Source organism: Penaeus chinensis, chromosome 31 (genome assembly GCF_019202785.1).
Source record: "Penaeus chinensis breed Huanghai No. 1 chromosome 31, ASM1920278v2, whole genome shotgun sequence".
Classification (NCBI taxonomy): Eukaryota; Metazoa; Arthropoda; class Malacostraca; order Decapoda; family Penaeidae; genus Penaeus; species Penaeus chinensis.
Window position 1 is genome coordinate 22845238 of NC_061849.1, and position 12500 is coordinate 22857737.

At 34.9% G+C, this 12500-nt stretch overlaps 1 protein-coding gene across 13 annotated transcripts in view; it reads right to left on the reverse strand.

The window, feature by feature from the left end:
• Positions 1-12500, reverse strand: part of LOC125041682 (dedicator of cytokinesis protein 7-like) — a 54881-nt gene that overhangs the window by 34870 nt on the left and 7511 nt on the right. For 8 of the 13 annotated variants that reach the window (XM_047636859.1, XM_047636863.1, XM_047636862.1 and 5 more), the window contains exons 7-22: positions 12433-12500; positions 11913-12078; positions 11556-11746; positions 10979-11156; positions 7649-7681; positions 6179-6304; positions 5698-5978; positions 5218-5406; positions 4872-4975; positions 4449-4617; positions 4166-4335; positions 3829-3923; positions 3493-3522; positions 1242-1368; positions 937-1114; positions 1-46 (exon numbers count right to left, since the gene is read on the reverse strand). The exon at positions 1-46 is cut by the window's left edge and continues 113 nt beyond it; the exon at positions 12433-12500 is cut by the window's right edge and continues 70 nt beyond it. In XM_047636859.1, the coding sequence (XP_047492815.1) occupies positions 1-46; positions 937-1114; positions 1242-1368; positions 3493-3522; positions 3829-3923; positions 4166-4335; positions 4449-4617; positions 4872-4975; positions 5218-5406; positions 5698-5978; positions 6179-6304; positions 7649-7681; positions 10979-11156; positions 11556-11746; positions 11913-12078; positions 12433-12500 (2151 nt within the window). The remainder of the gene's footprint in view (positions 47-936; positions 1115-1241; positions 1369-3492; positions 3523-3828; positions 3924-4165; positions 4336-4448; positions 4618-4871; positions 4976-5217; positions 5407-5697; positions 5979-6178; positions 6305-7648; positions 7682-10978; positions 11157-11555; positions 11747-11912; positions 12079-12432) is intronic. The other 5 variants (XM_047636861.1, XM_047636868.1, XM_047636869.1 and 2 more) reach the window with 3 other exon arrangements.

The following is a 12500-nucleotide window of genomic DNA, read 5'->3' on the forward strand; positions in this document are numbered from 1 at the left end:
GATCACATAGAAAGAAGGCTAGGCTGCTGTTCACATTCTGTACAAACTGTAAATGAATAAATGTCAACCATACCTTTTGTAATGTTGCATAAAAAAAATGCTGGATTGTAAATTCTGGAAACATTTTCCATTCAAAATATTTTTCATATAGCACAAAAATCTTAGGATTACACCCTTAACCCATTGGCGACGGGTATAGAAAACTAAAAAAAAACTCTACGCTCTGGCGAACCACAGCAACGCGCCGACTTTGAGCACATGAATTCGGTACATCAAGCCGAATCATTGCCTCGGAGCGCTTTGGTGCGCCGCGGCGGCGGACAGCCGCACGCCACATTTCGAGCGTATTGTTATGACGCCTATAGGCGTGACCCGTCACCATTGGGTTAACCGAAAATTTCTCTGGTTTTGGATTATCTTAATAGAAAGAGTGGAAGATCCCTTTAAATATATAACAAAATCAACCTAATGATACACTGGTTTCCTGAACAGCCTACCTTTCTGGTGTACTGTGGAAGTCCAGAGTATGTGATGAAACAGATGTAATTGTAAGCATGCCAGTACAAAGGAAAATATATAGCACTTAAATTTCCAAGTAAATGAAAAATCCATACTACTATTTGTTAATACTCTAATCAGATGCTCAATGTTCCTGTGCTATTAGATAAAAAAAGAGGAAAAAAAGATAATACATTATTGCACATGAGGATCTCTTAATTAACATTTGTCCAGCTTGCATTCCAAGAGAGCCAATCAGGTTCCAGATGGCACTTCCCCGCATAGCTTGGTTGCTATTAGCTCTTGCGCAGCCATTCACCAAACAACTTCCTTGGCAATGGGCAGAATGAGCTATCTCCATTTTATAAAACTGAATAAAAAAGATGCATGCAAACAGTCCAATCTCTTCCCCCCTAATTGTATTGACTCATAACCTACTCTGGTATCTCGGACATCTTTGTTATGGAGAGCAATGATGTCATTTGTGATGGTGTTAGTCAAGTTCTCAACATCATCACAGAACTGGTGGGAGAACCTCATCTTGCGCAAAGTGTCCTGCCTTCCTGTACGGGCTAGGTGTTCTGACATGGACTTTATCATCAACTCAAAGAAGAACCTGGAAATTGAAAAAAAGCTTGGGATAACATTTTCCTGTCAGGATTAATTTCAAGTTCTGGATACTTCAAGTTTTGGATATCAATGGGAAATTCCAATTTCTGTTTCAAATACTCCAAAAAACCAACCATGAATTTGCTAGAGCTTTTTCTCTGCCTGTGCCATTTGACACTACCCACTGGAGGGCCACTTCTTCATGTACTACTTTCCTTCCTGGAAGTCGCTGCAACAACATGAGATTTTCGTAGTTCCCACCTGTTGAAGAGTAATTTTTAAAATAATAAGCAGTTTGAAATCTAACTTTCCAAAAAGACCTAAGGATTTTTTTTAAAACTGTTTGTTAGATTCCTATAAACATTGTTTTTGATTAATGATACTGGAGTTCACCTTTACAAAATAAAAGGTTAACTCATCTTCCTCCCCAGCTTCATACATATAATAAGAAATTTCCAAACTGATATATTTTCCTTATTCTCAAGGTAAAAGTGAGAGCTAATATAAATTTACAGTAATAATTATAAATGCTGATTATAAAAAAAAAACAAGCTGAAAAAGATAAGGACACCTTTCTTTAGGTCTCAACTTGCTTTAAATGTGAACTCATCCTTAAAAAATATATTACTTTTTCTAGGAGATGGATGGAAATGCCTATTATCTTTTGTTCTAGCTGTCCCATTTTCTTTGTATAACCTGAGATTAAAATTGGAGGAATTGCCTCAAATTCTTCTCTAGCCCTGCTTTAACCCCTTGGTGACGGGTGTAGAAAACTAAAAAAAAAACTCTACGCTCTGGCTGACCACAGCAACGCGCCAACTTTGAGCCTCGGAGCACTTTGGCGCGCCGCTGCAGCGTACAGCCACACGCCACATTTCGAGCAGTTTGTTTTCATGTCTATAGACGTGACCCATTGGGAAGGGGTTAATATGATGTTACTGACAACAATAAGACAAATTATATACTTGTTATTTATCTTATCAATAAAAAATGTATTAAAAACAAATCTGACATGACAATATTTATTGAATTTTCATGTATCAAAATCTAAATGTTCAAAGAATAAGTAAATTAAAATTCAGCAACTGCTTCTGACCCCCAATGGCTGCCTTTGGGAGCCCATCATGCTTATTTTTTCCATGAAATATATTTGTGGTAACATCATGGTTGTGATACTGACAACCCCTTGTCAAGAAAAAAGTACAAATGTCAAAAGTAGTAGTAGTGCTAAGACAGTGGAGTCAAATTCTGTTTTGTCAAACCATTAAAAAAACAGTAACAGCATATGTCTATTTGAACATCATTACTAGCTGCAGCTCTGCCTTCATTTTAAATTGAAAACTATGTTTGTATGCAATAAAATGAATACCACTGGCCTACTACATGAGACTGTTAAACAGATATGGATGTGTAACACCTTAGACTGGCAAGTCTTGTACCTAGTAACTGCTTGAGGAACAAACAATGGAAACTAATCAAAGGGGTAAAACCTGTATAAATAAAAACAAATGAAAATTTAACCAACTGAGTAATCTAATCCTCTTATTCTCAATACCATAATTTTCTTTACTCGTGGTAAATCAAAAATAAAAATGTAAAAGCAGAAACATTTTCTAAAAAATACTACTTACAGGGATTTGGCACAAAATCCAAATTAATGTCAAAAAGGAACAAATCAGAATTTCTGCAATATGAATTAAGCCATGCATCTGTTGTTGATGAAACAGTGGTCTATGAAAAAAATGCAGAATCTCATTATTCCTTGAGTTCAAAGCAAAGCCATCCATTTCTAAGTCAACCAAATGTTTTGTAAAGACTCTCTGTACACTAGCAGTAAAGCCCAAATCAAAAAGGATAAGACCAAATTGATTTCAATGAGCCTCATCCCATGAATGAAATAGGTCTGGTTGGGACTTGAGTGATGGTGAAGACGTTTTGCTCTTATTTTTTGAGGTGCTGGTTCTTGGATGCACAACACAACTGTCCTGGTTGTACAAAAGTCAGCCTAGTTGATGTGTTTGATTTGGCCATCATACCTGATGCCTACAAATCAGCCAGCCTCTTTAGACAGTAACATTATTATTTTCCATCGGTCAAATACCTCATTGCCTGCTAATAATTTTTCTCATAATAAATAACTTTTGAGAACAGAGAGAAGCAAAGATCACACTCAAGTAAAGAAGCAATGCATAACAAGGTATTAATGTAACATTCTACATCACCTTATAATACATTTCATGCTGTGTATATATCAAATTGCAACCACATAAAAGGCACATCAAATTTAAAAAAACAAACATCATGGTTTGGAAGGAAAAGCCAGCCTTCTCATTGGGGCTAAAATATTGTAAAATTTGGCATCAGGATTAATGATGGATATCTCACCTTTCTTATCAGTTTGCTCCTCATCATTGTCTAGTATTAGACAGACATGCAAAAGAATGTAAAAATACTTTTTAACATAAGTTTTACTAATCAATACATCATATTAATAGTAACCCATAATCATAACACTTAAATCTTTGATTTACTTTCTTTTAGTTTTTTTTTTTTAAGTCTCTGCCTCAGTCATTAAAAATGCAATGTGTAAATCCAAAAAAAATAAGTGATTAGAAGAACAAATGTTCAATAATATGAAGTTTAAAGATCAATCTCCTCATTATTTATCATGCTATAAAGTTAAAAGTAATATCTTTACAATAAATACCACTACTCAAATACCTGTTCTCATTGAGTTAGTTCTGTCCAATCCTCTTGATAAGATTCCTCCTACTTCAGCATCAGCATCCTGACCTAAATCAGGGTTACTGCTGCTTCTGAAACAACAGTAACAAATAAGAAGCTATGCTATACAAATAATAACAGTCCTTGATAAGGACATGAACCTCTATCATTTCAGTCTTGACCCAGAAAGAGCAGTAGCTACTAAACCAAATAGACTAGAACACAACCTAATCTGTTGTTTCAATAACATACTGAATATAAAAAAGGGGAAAAATCACTACTTGATGTAACCCATTTGTAAATCTGCAAACATTCAGGACATTTTCCTTCCTACCTAGAATACTTTCGATGAGTGGGGACTGAGGTTGGTGGGTGAGGAGGGTGTGGCTGGGCAGTTACAACAGGTGGGCTGTCATCTGGATGGGGTAGAGTTGCCTGATATGCCACATATGTTAGAAGGGTGCTGTTACGTCCATGTTGATCATTCTTGTCCTCCAAAAGTCCCTGTTTGCAAAAGCAAAGATCAAATGAACAGGAGCACAAATGACTTTCATACAGCCATTTATGTATATATAAGCCAAATAGGCACACAAAACCACACAATGGCTAATACTTACAGATATTCGCCCAACAAGTGTGCCAATGGTCTCAAAACAAGCCTGGGCAATATTGACTTGTTGCCCAGCAAGAGTGGGTGGCCGAACCATGAGAGATATGAGGCGGTCTAACAGCACAGGGACAAATCGCACTAATGGTTCAGCATGACAGTTTATCAGATCTCCCATTCTGTTTCAAGTAACAATAATATATTTCTATGAGTAAATTTTATCTCATTGGGTATGTGTATATATATTTTTTTTCTTATCAAATTGCTAAATCATTGCAAGCTATTACATCAAGCATATACTGCTTTGATAGCAAGTGTATCTATAATTTGCAGAAAATTACACTAAAAAAAAAAATAGAATATGGCCAAACATTCCTTTTGAGAGCAACAAAAACAGGACATACCAAAACATACAATATACTTAAATACTTACGCTTTCTTCAGTTCTCCCTCCATATTAGCTTCACCAATACGAGCTGGAATATTACTCTCCTCCACCATTTTACACAGATGGAAAAATCTATCAATATGCTTATCCTGAAAAGAAATACAGATATAGATTTAGAGGAAAGAATGGATAATAATGTACCTAATTCTTTGACTTTTTTTTTTCTTTTATAAAGACAAGTCACTCAAAGAACAGATGTCAAAATTAAAAGTCACACTCCAAAAAGTAACAGGATGTAACTTACATGAAGTATAATGGCGAAATTTGCTGATATTTTTCTTTATTTGACATAATTCAATGAAAGGTTTCAAAAACTTCTCAGCTCACATACCTGTGCATGTACTGATGACACTGCCTCAACCAGGACAGTGAAAAGGCCCTTGTGGTTATCGACCCACTTTGTGCCTGGTAGTTGTATGTCTGCAGTGATATAGGAGTAGTTGCTTGGGGGTCGCTCCATCATCACTGGCAGGCTATGTTCACCAGTTTGTAGGCATCCATCACGGTAGACAGGCAGCCACTAAGGAAACATATCTCATTATCATTCTTTAAAAAATGTTTGAGCTAAAACTGTCCCCTTATAATATAAATATAATGAAATTTAAAAAGTTCCAGAGAATTAACTGATATGCTGGATAATTATGAAACAAACAGTTTCCTTAACCCCTTCCTGACGGGTCATGTCTCTGGACGTCATAACTCCGAGCTCCGAGGCGTACAGAGCGTAGTTTTTTTTTTAGTTTTCTACACCCGTCACCAAGGGGTTAAGATTTGAATACATGTTTATGATAAGCATTGTAATATCACTTACTGTATACCCAACAGGAGTTTCAATTGTTTTTTCTTCATTTTTCTTCTGACAAGAGATGTGATAGAATGTGAATAGAATGTGGTGTTGATCACCAAGCACTGGAGGTAACTTGATCTTGAATTCATCATAGAAGTCTGGGGACTTGTTATGGTAGGTGACTGCAGTATATGCTTCTGTGGTGAACTCTGGGCACGATGATTTGCCGAAAATGACTGACATGGCAGCTGACTCTTCTTCCCCAGCCATGAACTGTATCTTTACAGCAATGTTCCGTGCAGAACCTACATACAAACAAACTCTTGAACATTCCATCCTATCAACAGTTTCATTTAGATTAAATTAACTATAAGCAAATTTTACAAGTTATATAAAAAAACATTAAAATTATTTTCTTCCTAGTTGAGATCTTGAAGTGATTAAACACAAAAAAAAAAATGAAATCAATATAAACAAGAAAATGTGAAAACTATATCTTCTCTACCTGGTCTGTTATTGAAATTCAGATCTTTTGGCGCAACAAAGAGAAGATTCCTGTAGGAGTAGTGAGGGACAAAAATATCTCTTGGAGGGAACTCGACGATCTCTTTAATTGGTCGACATTTCTCATCTGGATTAAAAGACAGTAACGTTAGCACATTCTTAATACAATGCATAATCATAAAAGAGAATTATCAAGCAATGAGTTATCTAATAATATATAAAATATCTATCGGCAAAAGAACAAAATTTACTTACATTAATTATATTCAACTCAGTCCTTTGCACTTTTAAGTATTGTTTTACTTTAGGATGCATCATTTTTCCAATTTACTTTTTCATAAACGTTCATGCACACAAAGAAAATATACATATGACAGAGACAAAGCATTTAAACGTAATACTGCTGCATTAACTCTACAGATTTTGTTCTCACAGAAAAGCAAGAAAGAAATTAATTCATAATAAATAAACAACTTTAATCATTGGCTTTTAAAAATGTACACTAACTACAAACATACATTTATGAAGTGGCTCTAAACCACAGCTTTCATCCTTATACCTAATATGCAGAAATAAGAGTACTTACACATATTGGTAATTACAAAATCAACATTATCAGTTGATATAATTTAAGCTAATAACATTTATATACACATGCTCTTCAGCATACACATTAAAAGATAAAAAATACACTGCAAACTGATATACAAAAAAAGTCAACATCAACAACTGAAAACATCAAATTATTTTACACATGCAGAGTTTAAAATAAAGTTTAATCTTATACCTAGAATTAAATGCTATGCAGAAATAAGAAATACTTAAGTGAATAAGCTGAACACGTGCTAAATGCTCTTCCACAGTCTAAGCCATTTTTTTTCAGCAATTCCAGACATTTGTGCAATTTAATTCAACAAATAATAATCCGAGTTCACACAGTTCACTGTAAAAAAAAAAAATATGGAAAGAAATATGAACTAAAGATGGATTCCAAAATGCAAAATACAAAATCAATATTTTCATGAATTATAAAGCATTTTGTTAAGGAATTTCCTCTTAGTGTATCATCCCTTACACCGAAATATAAGATAATAAAATGGTGAATACTAATACAATTACTTGCACCATTAATCTCATTAGTCAACTAATAATCATCAAAATAAATTCATTGTGCATTACAAATTTACTTGTTTATAAAAATAAAATTTATTCCCACAGATAAAGGTACTCAATATTCTTAAAATAAAACATATAACATATCAAGACTCTTAGAGCACGATTACAGCTTTACAAGATTAAACATACCATTTTTTTTTTTTTCTTTTTTCTTTACAATTTTCACTTAAATGTCTGGAAATTTACTGATCAATTACTGAATTTTAGTTTAAGCTGATGTGATGTTATATACATCATGCAGCAGGCACAACAACAGCTACAATCCATAAAGGATATCTAATGAAGAATGACTTACAATCCTTATCTTCCTCCTCCTCTGTCTCATCTGCTGCAAGAGGGTTAAACTCAGATACTTGGAATCATGGCCATCGCTTGAGAACAAATTCATATCTCATACAGATGTCAAATATTATATTCTCAAAAGTCAATATGCTTCCTTGTTTTCATTTGTGTTTCTCAAGCCATGTCTATGTTTCTTTGGGGTTAGGTGTTATTAGGAGTTAGACAAACACTACATGGAATCAACCAGACCCTAAACCTCCCATTTATGACCCAAGCTCTTATGGTATCAACTCTTATTAAAACCACCACTGTAAAACATAATGACGAAATACAACAAAGCTTCCATTTCCAACATATCATGCATTAAAAATTAGCACATAAAAGAAGCTATGTTCAATGCAACATGTCAGCACCTTGACTAAGTTCACCAGTTTACAAATAATCACATAATGGCATTTCATCATCATACATTTCAAATCTTCTCGATCAATAAAGTAATGAAATGCATTTCTATAGATATCATTTGAAGTGAGACCCCATATATTAATACAGAAAAACTCAAATGGTCTAATATCTACAATCTTGAGCTTAGTTCCTGTCAAATATTCCCAATTGCCTCATTGAGCACAAACACACAAACTATTTTTCTGACAATTTCTTTCACATCAAGAAATTGAACTCATATCTTTAATTTAATCTTTCACTTTGAAAAGTAACAAGGCTATAAATATTTTGTCCCAATGCAGAGTAAACAACTAATTTAACTTTTGAAAATGGTGAATATAGCCAAACCTTTTACTAAGACACCCATGGGATGAGGCCCCTCTAAACCCTCACAATTAAATAAGGGCTCAGGAAATGTAATAATACTATATAATACTTAGTTAAATCCTATATCTTGTGGTTATTCATGGTCCCCTGTAACCTTTAACCCTTTCCTTTTCTTTACCATTAACCACTGATCATAGGGGAAAATATGTTTTCTTTGTTGAAAATAAAACTGCCACAGAAGGGTAAATGCTTCAATATGGAAATATGATATATGACTGTTTCCTTCTTCCTTCCTTTCCTTCTTCTTTGTTACTTTTTTATCTAAGCCTCATATGCATATCTACGATTGTAATTATGAGGTGTTGACAAAAAAGTAATACAAATATGGGATCCACTGGTGATACCAGTTTTTGTAACACACATTCCTTGGTGACTTATATGATGAGGCTACCCAAGGTGACAAACACAAGTTGGCAAGTCCATAAATATTTGTCCCTGTATGTTTTGGTGTGTGTCAAGAATGGTAAGTACATGACATACTTCACAGTATCGGATTCAAAGTATAAACTTTATACTGAAACACTACATGAAACTAACTGCAAGATTTTTATATGGTTCAGAAATATTTATATAGATGGTGACATTAATTGTAAAGAAGCATATCTGATAAAGCATTTTTTTTTTTTTTTTTATTCTAGATTCTGTATTAACACAAAAAGGTTGATATGGTCTTCAAGAAAACAACTGGTTATTGTAAGGTAAAATCAAAGACAAAGGTAAGGATTAAGCAATGAATCTGGACAAAACTGTCTCTTGCAAGCTCCAAGGCATGGGCATTTCAGAGGATAAGGGCATATATAATGTCAAGAACATCTGGTCTAGCAAGGCATTGGTAATCATAAGAGCAAGACTGAAACCAAAGCAAACATTAAAGGAAGCATTATGTGTTGGCTTTACAGTTAATGGATCTAATCAGATTAAATCCCTGGTTAAGAGCTTACTCATTTAATTCCAAACAACAATGTATTGTACTGGAAGGAATGGGGTTCATGTCTTCATACAGTTGTCTGATTTTGTAAATGCTAAGTAACTAAATTTATATTTGCAAGCAAATGCAAATTCTGATCTTGGAGAAGAAAAAAAACATTAAAAATCAAGTTATCACATATAGGTGTTATAGAGTCAATATTAACATTAACCCCTTGGATCTGGGTGACGTGACCATCCTGTCATGAAAAAATCCAGGTCAAGGGGCAAGTGACATAATCATGCCGTCACAGGAAAATCTGGCTTTTACCCGGGTGATGCAAACCTGCCGTTGTGAGCATTGCGGCTGAAGGCCAGAGTGACTGGAAGAGCACCGGCTCCTTGCTCAGCATCATTTTCCTGGTGCCATGAGCAGCAACACAGGTTGTTTTACAGAAATTTGAATAATACATTAAAAGATAAAAACTATTAGACAATGCATATCAAATAGCAAATATGGATAGGAGACAGTCTTGTCACTGCACACACATGTCTGTGTACCCAGCTTACAAGCAGCCACCCAGCAGAATAGCCACTCACATAAGCCTAAAGCCCTGATTTTTGGTGATTTGATTGCCATGAGGCAACCAGATCCAATGGGTTAATGTAGCTATATCATGTTAAAGTGTCAATGCCCTGTATTTTATTTTAATATTAAACATATTTTAAGTTGCTGTTAATATAATTAGTAAAATAACATTATCTTTTTTGTTCATTAAATTTAGCCTAGTACTGCCAGAGATGGCCTACAAGCCATGTCCAATGTGATTTTAGTTTCTTGTGTTTACACATAGATGGCTCCATAAGTACTTAGTCACCAATGAGTCAATTACAAGACCTGCACTGTCTCACCTGTTTTCTTGATTTTCGGGAAGATTCCCTTACATTCTTTATTGCTATTAGTATTCTATAATAATCATAATGCCAATTATAATAATAATAATAATAATAACTATATCAATATCAATAGAATTAGAAAAAAAAAAAAAAAATTCAAGGAGTGGAGAAGTCGGGTAAGGCCATGTAGGGTTTACTAAACAACTCCTTGGTGGCTGAGCACTTGTGGAGCCATATACGTGTAAACATTATTTACAAAACAAAACTACATAGGACATCACATGTAACTGGTGACAATGGGTTAAGAAAAATCAAACCAAGTAAATATTATTCTGAAAAAAAGAGAAATCAAGAAACCAGGATGGTCAAACCTACAAGATTTGAAGTGAAGCATTGTGGTCTGCATGCTGGATTTTATGGATGGATAACCTTAACTTAACTAGAGTTTTCTTGGTATAGAGAACTGTGAAAATTATCAAACTGAAGAACTGAGCAACCATTTCTAAGCATGTTATTGAATAAAGGGCAGATAAAATTCCCAATCCTAAAAGCTAACATCTTGTACAACTGACCTACATCATGACTGAACGCTTTATGGGATGTAAAGCCTAATTTTTAAAACAACATATGTATATAGCTTATGTAGTAATCTTTTGGATTGATCTTTAATATGTATCTAACTGATATAACACTTAAAACTTTTACTGACCTGGATAAGGATGTAGTCTGGATAGCTCTGCTGTGAGGCAGTACTTAGGCTGGTCCCGAACTGGAGATATATCTAATTTGAGTAGACCTGGGAGACATTTTTTCTTCAACTGATTTGAGGGTCGTTTGAGATCAGCAAGGAACTTGTAAAGGTCATCATCACGCAGTTTATCTCCCTCCTAAAATGAGTTTTTGTACTTAAATAAATAAAGATCATCTATGTTATGCATTCAAATAAACCTGAATACTACACACAACTCTATATACTTTATTTTACAATAAGTCTCAAAAGCTATCAAATGTGGAAAAAACATTAGATTATACAGGAGGAGAAAACTGAAGAATGTGTTTGAACAAAAAGGTTAGCAATTGGACACTGGCAAACCGATTCTGAACAGAACAATACTCTCTCTCAATCACAGGTTTGTCTACCTTTTTACATCAATAATCACAGGTTTGTCTACCTTTTTACATCAATAATTTATAACTCAATGGTCATGAATTAATTAGAATATATCATCAAACTAGAAACAAATAACCATATACTGAAAGACAAGGGTAACTGATTTTGAGGTTACCTGTTTGAAAAATGAGGACACAGTTAGAGTAACTGGTCTGAAGGAATCCAGACATGCTCCAAATTCTTCAGGAGACCAGCTCCGTCTCTTCTCACTGAAGCTTCGCCGTTCTAGGGATCCTCTGCGTGTCAATGACCCTGAACCACTCTTTCGTTTCAGCTCATCATAACTGGATGAACTCTGCTTTCGGTCTTAAAATGTCAGATTGTAAAATTAATGTACATCCATTTCAGGTTAATAAAAATAATTTAAATTTAAGCTTCAGATGTACATTATTACACACAAAATCTTAGCTCAAAATTAACCAGTGTATTTTATGTAGTAAAAAATAACTTAAAAAAAGACATGAAAAATCACCTAGACTGTTTGATCCTGATGGTTCTCTTTCAGGAGCATTCTCACGATCTCCATGGACTCCCGTGAAGATGTTCATAAGATTAATTGCGGTCCAGGCCAACGGCATACGATATTTACCAAGCCTTTCACAACTCGCAACAGCTGCTGCCTTCAACTTCTCTCGGTTCTTGAAATTACATACAACCATATAAAAATCTCAAACAAGTGGTTCATACAACTTTTCACTTTAACCCAGTGGCGACAGGTCACGGCTATCGCCGTCATAACAATACGCACAATGTGAGGCGTGCGGCTGTCCGCAGCGGCGCCGCGCCAAAACGCCCCGAGGCAATGATTCGGCTTGATGGACTGATATCACGCGCTCAGAGTCGGCGCGCTGCCGCCGTTCGCCAGAGCGTAGAGTTTTTTTTAATTTGCTATACCCGGCGCCATTGGGTTAAGGAACATGAAATATTCTATGATACAAAACATGTTAATAACTTTGCCACAGGAATGGCTTAATAATTCTTCAAATACTCACTGCATCATCTTTCATGTAAGGTCCAACAACATCACTGATGTCTCCCTGCAGAATCTTCTCAAGACGAA